The 12,665-nt window shown below is 38.9% G+C and overlaps 1 protein-coding gene across 1 annotated transcript; it reads left to right on the top strand.

The window, feature by feature from the left end:
• Window positions 1-337: 337 nt before the first annotated feature.
• LOC105056664 (proteasome subunit alpha type-5) lies at window positions 338-11,976 on the top strand. The gene is made up of 9 exons (XM_010938949.3): window positions 338-494; window positions 592-673; window positions 767-847; window positions 6,876-6,989; window positions 7,077-7,178; window positions 7,734-7,792; window positions 10,981-11,083; window positions 11,276-11,341; window positions 11,601-11,976. Exons 1-9 carry the CDS (start codon window positions 481-483, stop codon window positions 11,691-11,693), a joined length of 714 nt encoding a protein of 237 aa, XP_010937251.1. The 5' UTR covers window positions 338-480; the 3' UTR covers window positions 11,694-11,976.
• The last annotated feature ends 689 nt before the right edge of the window (window positions 11,977-12,665 follow it).

Raw genomic sequence — 12,665 nt, 5'->3', positions numbered from 1 at the left:
AAAATACATTATAAATATAAGATATTTACAATTATATATATGCAACTTTTGAAAAGAAATATGAGAGGAGATCCTACCTAAAAAATTCTTTTTGATAAAAGAAAAGAGTAGAAATCCAATTAAAAATCAAGTTACCTGCAAGTAAAATCTAATATAGGTTTGTTGCTGCGGTATTAAAGATTTTATCAACTTGGCTACTTGACATTCATATACATGAATATAAATATTTAATATATAAATGTTTTTATTTTATAAAAAAAATCATTATCGTTATTTTTTTCATATTATTTTTTATATTGACAAAAACACCCTCGATCTGCATTCCACTACCATCGGCCTCCTCATCTGCTTTGCCTCTCCGAGTAGCAGCCCACCTTTATATCGCGCGGCGGATCAAAGAAAACCCCTTCACAGTCCTCTTTCTCTCTCCCCCTCCCTCGACCGATCTCTAGGACTCGCGCTTCCAATCCTTTCTTCGAGATGTTCCTCACCAGGTAAGCCCTCCTTCACTCGAATCGCACCCATGTCTTTGGTAAATCTTCGTATATTTCCGATCAAACTACTGATCTCCTTTTTATTTTTTGATTCAAGGACTGAGTACGACCGAGGGGTCAACACTTTCTCGCCGGAGGGAAGGTTATTCCAGGTCGAGTACGCCATCGAGGCTATCAAGGTAGCACATTTCCCCCATCTTTTGGTTTTCACTGGGTCTAATTTCATTGGAAATTTTCAGTATGCGTACGTTGTTTTCTTTAATCTTTCTCAGTTGGGGTCGACGGCGATTGGATTGAAGACGAAGGAAGGCGTGGTGCTTGCGGTCGAGAAGCGGGTGACTTCCCCCCTGCTGGTATCCGCTCTCTCTCTCTCTCTCTTCAAAATTCCTGGTTCTAGTTGTAAATTTTGAATCCTTATCGACTTAAATGTTTCATGGTTTTAATTTGAATTTCCTGTGTGTGATCAGTGTATCATGACTTGCACTTGTCAACCAGTTTAATGTTGTCTACCCTCTTTTTTTTAGATTTTAATTTGGAATCCGTGTCTAGCACGAACAGCATCTGTAATTTCTGTATCATTTATCAAAATCTGACATTTTATGTTAACCGTCTAACTTTTTTTTTTTTTTTTTGTGAATGTGGGAGGCTATAGGCCACCCAATCTTTATTAATAAAGAGCTATACAAGAGTAGGATACAGATAAGCTTCAGCTGGAACAGAAAACATCAGGGTGGTTACAAAATGTTATAAAGAGAACAAGAGAAGATAGATGTAGTAAGCAAAACAAAAGATTTGATATCAGAAAATACAATCAGTAAACTCAAAATCATAGCTGAGATCAGACTGCTCTGATGAAGAGGTAGTCAGCAATTTTTGAAAGGCTTAATAACTCCTTTTGATTGCAAAGAGCCATCCAATCACTGATTAGGTGAAGCAATTTCCAGAACACCCTCTCTTCTGAAGAAGTTTTGTTTAAAAAGATTCTCGCATTTCTTTCTTCCCAGCAACACCAAATCAACGCAGCCACGACCATGAGCATAGGTTGTCGAAGATCACGGTTGAAGTTATGTTTGCACCAAGAAGAACATATTTGGGTCAAATTATCAGGCACAAGAGGTACTTTTAAGCTGTCACATATCAAAGACCAGATCTGAGAGGTAAAGGGACAGTTAACCGTCTAACTGATCTAACCTGATGGTCATCTTCATGCTGGAATTCAATTGCTAAAAGTTAAGGTCTATTAGTTTTTACCTTCATTTTTTAGTTTGCTGTGTGGCATTCAAGAAAGATGCAACTTGTTTTCCAATTAAGATAGAGGCATAAGACTACCAGTGTTTCTAGTTTTGTCCAATAATTTCCTTTTCTTACTACAAAAAAAAAAGAAATTTTGCACCTTTTCATTTTTCCTTTTGCAACTGATGTCTCGTAGAGCAATGTTTCATGGCTATTCCGGACCATCATGAGAGAGGAAAATAAAGGAGCAGAATTTGGTTCTTGTTTGCAAATCAAATGTCCAAACAAAAGGATGGGAGGTGATCATTGATGTAATTAGCGAGCATTTGACCTTGCATAGTAAAAACAGTGACATGGTCCCGAAAAGAAGCCAAAATTTGCATTTATGACCTTTTAGCATGTTGTGTATGTTATCTCTGGAAGTTTAGATCATGTTTTAGGTGCTTTTAAATCATGGTGTGTCTTTTCAATGTTCCTTATTCCATGTGCGGGAATCTTTTAAATGTCCCTCATCCCATCTGTATAACCTAAATGTCCCTTATTTCTCATAGAGGCTTTTCCATTATAATCTAGTTACATACTCATTTTACTTAAGTTGATACCTTTTCTTGCATCATAAGCTTGGAGAAGAGTCTCGTGTGTAGACTGTCATAGAGATAAATGTGTTCAAGAGAGTTCCTTTCTTCTTCTTCTTCCTTTTTTTTTTTTGGCCCTTTGAAAAAAAACTAGAGAATTTCACATAATGGAACTATGAGATTGTTGAAAAGAATAGGAGTGAAAATAGTCTTTTTATCCAAAATTGGCATGTTACAAACATTCCTTGAAATCTTCGCTCCTGGTAGACCATATTTTTGTCTACATGCATTGGGATCCCCATTCATGAATCTCTCAATTCAATAAACAAGAGGATTAAATTGTTTATGCTGATTTTTTCTCCAAATCTGACAAATATAGGTTGATTTTATTTTTCTTCAAAGTTATATTATTCAGAATATCTTTTTTATTTGATCCTTTTGAAATCCATATTTTTCAAGCATTGAGACACACCGGAATGTCGATAGGGGGCCCCATCTTCTTCAAGCATTGAGACACACCAGAATGAGTATAGTGGGCCAATCACATCTATATCTTAATCTCAGGTTTAGCTGAGAGTAGTGAGCTGCAATTCCTTAAATTCTACTATTCCTTACGATAATCTATTTGGTCTCCCTCATCGAAACCTCATGTTGAGTAGTTCTTCCTTTTGTTCTGCCATCATGATCTTTTGAATTGATTCCTTTTGGCCTACTAGGTAGGATATGGGGATGAGTTAGTTTTATTGTGTGAGATCATATGGAGCGGAATTTATATCATAGGATTGTTAGAACATGACCACATCAACCTTGTTCTATCCTTCATCACAAGGAGAATGAAATTTATGATAAGCTGTGTTTTGGCAGAAAGATAGATCCAAGAGGAACAACATATATTCTAGTGATTTATAAGGACTTCCTCTTTTTCCTCCATCCCCAAGGCTGGAACCAAAGAAGGGTGGGAAGTGGGGGGGGGGGTATGGGCCCCCTTGGTTAGAGAAAATAATAAATAAACTTTACAGATGCATTTTTTGGCCCCTGAACTCTCACCTTTGGCTCCTTATCCAGGGCCTGAAAAGTAGTATATTGTCATATTGATATATCCATATCTGTATCTATATTTATTAGGTGTATAAGTATAGAGATACAAGTACTAAACAGAGATATTTGTTTCATATATGTTCTGGACAGTTACAGATACAAATATGAATCAAATATCAATGATTTAGAAGAAAAATGCATGTCGATGTCAATCAGAAATTACTTTGAATGCAAATCAGATTTTTAGGCAAAAGTTTAATAAGGACAACTAACAGGAAATCATATAATCATAAAAGATGAGAACAATGAAGGAGTTGGAATTTAATTATTTGACTAGAATTTCATCAAGCATATATATGAAAACATGAGTCGAATTATAAAATCTTGACATGTAGATGTTTCTAGAGAAGGTGAATAACTTCTACATGTATGCAGAATTCAGATAATTAACAGTCCTCTCCCTGGTTATCATGAATGTGCACTAATCCATGCTAATATTAGGCAAGGTTGTGTTCTCTTATTCAGCAAACTAGTTTTGTTTTTCCACTAATGTGTTAAGTATTCATATATCTGAATCCTTAAAAAAAAAATAAAAGAAAAACCTTAGTTTCTGGATATCCAAATCCAGAAAAGAACTTGGAAGCTATGTCTTCTGTTTTTGAGATTCCTTATTTTTTTGTGTGTCTTTGTATAGGAATCTGTATGTGAATCCGATCCAATAAAGATTTTCATATCCGAAACCAACCCTATCTGGATTTTTTCAGATTTATCAAACCCACTTTCAGCTGTATGTCCTCCCCCAAAAGCCTCACAAAAGAATTCAAAATACCTCAATTCTTAGTTCAAGTCCCTTTCTCAACATGACAAGGCTCTTGAATATGTTGTACTCTCTTTATTTAGAGGTCCCGCCTTCTTCCTATAGCTTTCCTTAATTTGAACACAACACAACAATCTCAATTGAGAGAGTTATATAGCTGACGTTGAGATGTGCTCTTGCTCCATGCCTTTAGAGCCTAAAGTGAGCAATTATCATGTGTAAGATTTGTTTTACTAAATTTTTTTCTTTTTATTTCCATTTATTATATATTCCACATATGATGCTTTCACTAATATATGAACTTGGGGTCACTAAACTGATCTCAGTTTTATTTCCTTCATGTTCCCTGTCCCTCTTTTCTTTCAACTTGCTCCATGCCAAATCTCCCTACTTATGGCATGGGTCACAGTTTCTTGCTCACAGCATGATTAGCCAAGCTCTTTTCACTAAAGTGTCACTAGCTTTGTTAAGAAGAATGGTTGTTTCCTATGCTCTCCCACCTAGGGTTAGAAGTGGGCCGGGTTATACCCCCGCCCGAGTCCGACCCAAATTTTTTTTCGGGCTTTGGGTAGGGCTTAGGCCCGAAATTTTCTACAAGACGCAGGCTTGAGCCCGAGTTCGGCCCGAACCCGATTGGGTCAGCCCACAATCCACACCGCTGGCCGCTGCTGCCAGTTTCGTTGTGGGGCAGAACCGACGTTCGGAGATGGAGGCAGCGGGGATAGAGAGCTCCGATCTGGTGGTGGAAGACGAGGCACGGCTGATCTTGCTGGACCGGACGGCGGAAAAGATCGCGAGGAAGCAGGCGGAGTGGCAGACATACCTAGCAGCGGCGATGTCCAGCCTCGGCATCACCTTCATGGCCGTCGCGGCCGTCTGTCTTGCTGGAAGATCCCACTTCCCCTTTGGCCCGAACGCGTCCTCCCCCTCCGCCTTCCTCTTCCTCGGCCCCCTTCACCGCATTCGTCGCCATGGGTCGGCAAGCCCTATGTCGACGTTCTTTGATTGGATGAGTGAGAGAGAAGGGGGTTCTTAGGGGGCTTGCCGGAGGGCGAGGGGAGGGAGGCTAGGATGACTGAACGAGAGATGTGAGAGGGAAGGAAGGCAGAGGGGAGACTAGGGCTTGGGGATGGTCACCAAGTAGGACAAATCCGGAAGAATATACATGGTGGTCTGGTATAGGCTAACCTAGCTACCAGAGTAAGCAACACCTGAAACCCTAAGGAATGAAAGGTCGAAAGGGATGAAGAATTCCATTCTCCAGAACTACCATGGTCACTGTGAGGACTAGAAGGGAAGAAAAGGAAAGAGCGGAGAGGGTGGAGTGGTGGCCCTACCCATAGATCCTTCGCTTGTCCATGTCGATGGAGAGGCAGAGCTTCTGGTGGGGGATGACCCCTCTCTAGCTCTCGGGCTTCTGCTCCTCATTCTTCTGTATCTGAGGCTTCGCCATTTTTTTTCCTGAAGTGAAGCCAACGGAGGAACCCACAGGGCAGCAGGGGCCTTTGGGTGGGTTTTTTTCTCTATTCGCAGGAACGACTCGGGGGTTTATATAGACGATCTCAGAGCCTTCGAGGGTAGCATGGGGGCCCGAGCCAAACTATGGGCTGAGTTTAGGGCTGGGCTTGGGCCGGACCAAAGGTCTGCTCGAGCTTGGTCCGAAAGAAAAACGAGCTCTAGTTTTTTGGTCCGAGCCCGGCTTGAATAGTTTCAAGTTGATCCCGAAGCCCGATCCGAAGCCGGCTCGGCCCGATGGGCCTTGGGCGGCCTGAGCCCACTTCCAACCCTACTCCCACCCTCAAGCTATAAAGGGTATAACATAAGTAATTTGATGCAAAGCTATGAATTACACATTTTTTTCCCTTCTTCACAATGTTACTGCTTCTTATTCCTAAAACAAGAAGAAGAAATAAATAGCCACTTTTTTTCTTTTGCAATATGTGGAAAGCAATCTTGGCTTGTGTTCAATTATACAAAAAGATGGAGGTAAATGCATGCATGGCAGTTTTCAGCTTTTTGTCAGCGATATTTGCATGCATGCATGCACAAATTTGGCAGTTTTCAGCTTTTTGTGAACGATATTTGCGTGTGATATATTTTGGCTTCTTATTTGTTTGCACCTGCTTCAGTGGTTGGCTGACCAACAAGTAGTTCCTGTGAACATCTCTGACATCTGTATCATATTAATTTTGTGCCTTCTTCCAACTTATGATGGTATGGTAACTAGGTCAGTGCAATTATATTTGACATTGATGTATTTTATGGTGTATTTAATCCAGTCTTGTACACTATTCTTTGCCAACATTTTTATTGTAATTGTATTCATTTTCACTTGAAAGTCCCTAAAGTTTCTTACACCTTATTCTTTTTGTTTGATATTTTTTTGACAAACTCAATCAAAACTCTCTCTTTTGTTTGATATAGAGTAAAGCCTTGCTTCCAATTGTAAGTTCATTCTAACAAAATTACTACTTGCACTTTTCTACAAGTTTGTAACTAAGTTTATTTAGATTCTTGTAGACTAGTAGAGACATCTATTATTTGCCAACACAGCATTGGTTATGCAACATCTTTTGCTCAAATACTATTTTTCTGCTCCTGATGTATCTTCTAACAAACTTGGTTCCAATTGTTTAAGCTGTGACCTCATCTTTTTGTTCTTCTAGCCTTCAAGGCTTCAACATTGTGTTTTGGACTTACTGCAGTCTATTTTTGCAGGAGCCGAGCAGTGTGGAGAAAATTATGGAGATTGATGAGCAGATAGGTTGTGCAATGAGTGGGTTGATTGCTGATGCACGGACTCTTGTTGAGCATGCTCGTGTTGAAACTCAGGTACCCTTAGGTTTCGCATGCATCTTCTTAGTAGCATAGCTATTTTAGCAAGCATTAATTACGAACTTCAAATACTTTGTTCATCAGAATCACAGGTTTTCTTATGGTGAGCCAATGACTGTTGAGTCGACCACACAAGCTCTTTGTGATCTTGCTCTTCGATTTGGTGAAGGAGATGAAGAATCCATGGTTAGCATTACTAAATCTTTTACATCCGACACGTTTCTTTAAATATTGAACATGGAGATGGTAAAATAAGGTATTTCTTAGACTTCAATCGTTACCTAGAGTTTCTTCAAGTCAGCGATACTTGTCATGGCTGTGTGTGTGTGTGTGTGTGTGTGTGTGTGTGTGTGAAAACGGAGATAATAAGTACTCCACCTGCCAACTGATCTTCTAGGTATAATGGCGGGCTTATGCTCTACCTACATTTACCTTTTTTAGGAATGTTGCAACAATTTGTGAAGAGTTGATGTCAAGCAAATAGTTCTCAAAACTTGGTGACTCTCTACCATATTAATGGGACAAAGCCTCCCAGTTAAGACTAAACTGAAGATTATGTTAAGCTGCGGAAAATCAATACTTACATATGGCAAAGATTTAGTTTCCAGACTTTTCTTTCTTCGACATTAGTTGCCATTATTTTATTGTGGTTGATTTGCACTTCTTGGGTATAATGTCAAACAGCAAACTTCTTATTGTTACCATGAAAAAAAATTCTAACAAGTGGATTTTTTTGTCCAGTCACGACCTTTTGGGGTGTCTCTTCTGATTGCTGGTCATGATGAAAACGGGCCCAGCCTGTAAGTACCCGCCACTTTAGTGTGATGTAAATATTTTTCACAACTCTTTGATGAATCAAATTCTAGTGTCCAATATTTCTTTACCCTTTTTTCCCAGTAGAAGTCCAATATATATATGTTTTACTGGTCTTTATTGAATTATTTACCCAGCCTGCTTATTTAATGGTTATGAATTATCATAATTGCAACTGCTGGAACAAACCTTACTTTTATCTTTATGTCCTTAGCAAACAGTAGTCATGAATTTTGAAGTTTTGCTGATAATATGTGGCCAAATTTTTGTTATTCTTGTTAGCAATAATTGAGTAGTTCTTGCAATCTGCTGATCTAACTTTGTCCACAAAAAAGATATGATGGCAAGTTACTGAACCTCAACTTTGTTTCAATGGTTCGTCATGATCCTTCTTTTCTGGATATCTGGAAGATGGCTAAAGATTGCTGTCTCACATTTACAGCGTGGGGAAACACCAGAAGAATGGTTAGCTGGTTATTGTCTGAATCAAGGGAATGGTGATTGGGATGATTCTTCTCCTTTTCAGTTGTTGGTGTTCACTCATGGTGACGAGTTTCATTGTATTTATCCTAGACACTTATAGTGGATTTATAATACTCCTGAGTAACCATTCAAGTGTATAATGAGAAAGAACAACGATATAATAATAAACCCTCCAACAAACCCTGAAGAAATAGTAGTGTTAGTGCCCAAGTAATTGTTAGTATCTGTGAGGACTATGTCTTTGGGTGGCTATTCCCTTGTATGATTTTTTCTTTAAGGCCCATTCTTTGGTAGGTAAATATCATAGAAAAATTGGTCAACATTTCCATTAATCTACTTATCCATGTTCTCGTGCTTTTTTAGGTGAATAAATTATTTTTTCGTCGATAGAGAAAATAATCTTTTTATTTCATTTCTAATATATCCCTAACACTATAATAATAATATTATCTTATATATAATATAATATTATATTATTATCGGACAATAATACTATATTATTTTAATATAATATATTATTATAATAATATAATGTTATAGTATAATATCTTATTTTTTTAATATAATATGATATTAATAACTTATATTATTAATATAATATAGTATAATAGTGCATTACTTAACATATATTAATATTATATACTATATTATAATATATATTTTATTTTATTTTTATATATAATATAATTTATTATATTATATATAACATATATTATCTACATTTATGAATATATATTATATAATATTATATATTATAACATACAAAATATAATATATTATACTATTATATTATATATAATAATATTTATATGATAAAAGGTGTTATGAAAAATATGGATGGATCTTAGTAATTTATTCGAGAAACTAGTAATGCAAAAGAACATGGGTAATTGATTCCTAAGCTATTTTTTAATACATAAAAGAATATAGATAAATTATTTTTTTATCTAAATGTTGTCTGAAAAATACTTATTCAGAAAAATACAGATTTCTGGATAAATTTTTTATCCTAAAAAGAACGGGCCCTTATAGCAAATTCTTAGGAGTCGTCATGCCTGAAGGTCATCTTTTCAAGTCAGTGATTTTCTACATCTGAGTTTTTACTGCATCTAACGTGTTAAGTATGTTTCCTTCAGGTTGCGTTTGGTAGCTGGCAATCTATCCAGATTACGAGCAATTTAATTTAGGCCCATCAGATTACTGTGTTTGATGTCTTTTGGATGGCAATCTAAATTGCCTTCCATGAGGCTATCTAAATTGCCTTGGGGAGGGTGGCTATCCAGATTACCACATCTTTGGTAATCTTGCAATGAAATTTTTGAACGAAATTATCCTCATCAAAAAATCAAACAAAACCACTCCTTTTCTTCCCGTGAAGCCACTCCTCGGCACCCTCTTTGCCCAACCCTTTGTTCGCCGCGCCGTCGCCGCCGCCGTCGCTGACCTCCTCGCCACCGTGCCTGCTCCTCCTGCCATCCAGGCCCACCGCATCGCGCACCTCCTCTGGCTCCAGCAACGCCGGCAACAACATCTCCATCCTCCATGTCATTGCGGAGAAGCCGCAAGCTGCTGAGGAGGGGGGTGGCGCACAGAGGAGCCGCGGCGCTTGGGGGGGGGCGACATGCAGGGGGACAGGGGCGTGTAGAGGAGCCGTGGCGCTGGGTGGGGGAGCAGGAGCCACAACCGGTGGGGGTGGGGGACAGAGAGTAGAGGAGGTGCAGAACCCAAAGAGCGAGAGCCACAGGCGGCCGTGGTGGGGGGGGGGGCGGTGTGGAGGGGCCGCAGGTGGCCGAGAGGGGGGTGCGGAGGGAGATGGAGGGGCCTTGGGGGGGGGGGGGCGCGGAGGAGCTGCGGATGGTGCTGCCCAAAGGGGGTGGTGGGTGCAGAGAAGCCACAGACAGGGAGAAAGAAGAAAGAAAAAAATATTATAATAAAATATTATTTTATTATTTATAAAAATAGTGGTGGGCTTGTGAGTGACGAAGAAGATGAGATAAAAGGTGCAGAGAGGTGCAAATGAGATAAAAGTCAAGGTGTTTTCATCCTTTCATCAAGAAGTGGAGAAGCAATCAAATCGAGCATCCTGTTGTCCTCTCGGAAAATATGTTTTACAATATATGAAGTAAAATTAATTGATTTTTTTTTATGAATATATTTTAATTAAAAAAGGATAAAAAATTATGGTCACCCACCGGTGGCGGTGGTGATGGGGGGTGGCAGTCTGCAGTGATGGTGGGGGCGGCAGCCGGCGGTTGCAATAGGGGTGGCGGCCGGTGGCCAGGCACATTGCCGTCTGGCAGCCATGATGCTAGAATGATGTTGAGTATAAGTCATAGTATATAGATTTTTAATAGATTTTGACTTAGGGATATTTTGAAAATTTGATTTTACATTACCGGTAATCTATTTGTCATACCAAACATGTCAATCAAGATTTTCATTAATTTTACTGCAACATTACTTGTGTGTATCAAACAATAATCAACATTACTGACAATTTAATAGTGGCAATCTATCTTGAAAGCAATCCAAATTACCTTTCAAGATTGCTTGGCGATGCACCAAATGCAACCTCAATGTTTAGGCCATCCTATCTAGGTTAATGTTTGTCAATCCAAAATGCAGACAAACTTCTTTATTTTTATGACTAGTGCATTATGAGATTCTGATAATTGAACAATCATGAGTACAGCTACTACACAGATCCATCTGGCACGTTTTGGCAATGCAATGCAAAAGCAATAGGATCAGGTTCAGAAGGAGCGGACAGCTCTCTTCAGGAGCAATACAACAAGGTCAGTAAGCCAGTTGTCCATTTTTTAGAATTTTGATGATTACTTGGATGCAGGATGGAGATATGATAGAACTAAATTTTTTTAGCGTTTCAGGGCTTCCGATTAAATTGAATTAGATATGCAATGTACTGTTTTCAGTTACGTTAGTAATTTCAGTGGTACATAGTTTGATGGTGCTAGCTGGTGGTGCAGGACTTGACCCTTCAAGAGGCTGAAACCATAGCTCTCTCTATTTTGAAGCAAGTGATGGAAGAGAAGGTAGAACAGCTCCGTTTTTCTTTTCTCCTTTATTTTCAGTTTCCCTTCTTTTATGTGTATGGGAATTTTTGTTTTGGCTTCATTTGTTGGCATGCAATGTCTCACCTTGTTCTGTATCAATTCCCTTATTACAATTGCCCAACTTGATAGAGTCAGGCTTCTTTCAGGCAGTTGATTGTTTATCTTTCCCGAATTATAGTTGTAATTATTTAAACAGATTTGATAATATATTGCTGATGATAACTTATGTTTTGTCCAGGTGACTCCAAACAACGTTGACATTGCCAGGGTTGCTCCAACTTATCATCTTTACTCCCCTTCTGAGGTCGAGTCTGTCATCACTCGCCTATAAATTAACCATTTATCTTCTTCTTGTTTATTTGCCCTCCACCATAACTTGCCTTTGTTTCCAACATTTTTATTTGGAGAATGTTTCTGATGGTGGTGGTGGTGGTGGTAGAATGGGAAGAAAAACTAGTCTTGTTCAACAGAAAGGATTTTCTTTTGCTGTAGCATTAGCATGCGGTGTTTGACATGGTAAAGATTTATACTGCCAATGCCTGGTTCTCTTTTGCTAGTCATGTGTCAGTAGCATTGACTATTCTGTTACAAATAAATCCATTCATTGATACTCAGTTTATATGATGCCACATCATGTTTTGCGCCGACTGGGAGGTTAGGGATCCTTGAAAATGAGTCTTGCGCAAGAGGTTTCTGCCTGTTTTCACAAAAGCAAGTTTTACAGAAGTTCTGGTTTTACAATTACATGTCAAGTAATCTGACAGATAAAACGCCTTCAATGGTCTCTGAGTATTATGACTGGAAAAGTTTTATGTTTTAACTGATAATTTGAAGATGGTAATGTACTTACCTTCTTCAGGTAATATGCAGTGGCCAACCCAGTCTGTCTCATTGGAGGAAGGCAGGCAGCTGGTGGGGTTGGTGGCTTGAGGCTTTTGTCCTTGGTGATGAGGGCAGGTGCTCAAAAGGCCAGTATCAATCATATTTGAGAAAACGCTACATGCTTATGGTGATTTTACCATATACCTTTTCGGCTGAGCAATTTGCATTAGAAAAGACATTTAATGGTGTAACATAAACGTACGCCTGCCTCAGCAATAAAATTATGAGGTCTGTGCCTGAGCATGGCGCCAATCTTTTGTCCAGGGACTGCCGTCCGTTGGTGGGGATAACATATTACAATTATTGAAAATTGAAAACCTAAGAGTTACCTATCCCGTTGCTTTTACATCCAGGACACCATCTATACTCATCGGGGAGGAAAAGCTAGTACCATCCTCTCCACCTACCAAGGTAATCATCC

Source organism: Elaeis guineensis, chromosome 13, assembly GCF_000442705.2.
Source record: "Elaeis guineensis isolate ETL-2024a chromosome 13, EG11, whole genome shotgun sequence".
Lineage (NCBI taxonomy): Eukaryota > Viridiplantae > Streptophyta > Magnoliopsida > Arecales > Arecaceae > Elaeis > Elaeis guineensis.
This window is presented reverse-complemented; position numbering and strand designations above follow the sequence as displayed.

What these genes read in the sequence shown, in the direction of transcription:
- LOC105056664 (XM_010938949.3), top strand. An exon ending in GATGAAAACGGGCCCAGCCT is followed by an intron (nt 7,793 to 10,980) that starts GTAAGTACCCGC and finishes TCATGAGTACAG; the next exon opens with CTACTACACAGATCCATCTG. An exon ending in AGCAAGTGATGGAAGAGAAG is followed by an intron (nt 11,342 to 11,600) that starts GTAGAACAGCTC and finishes TGTTTTGTCCAG; the next exon opens with GTGACTCCAAACAACGTTGA.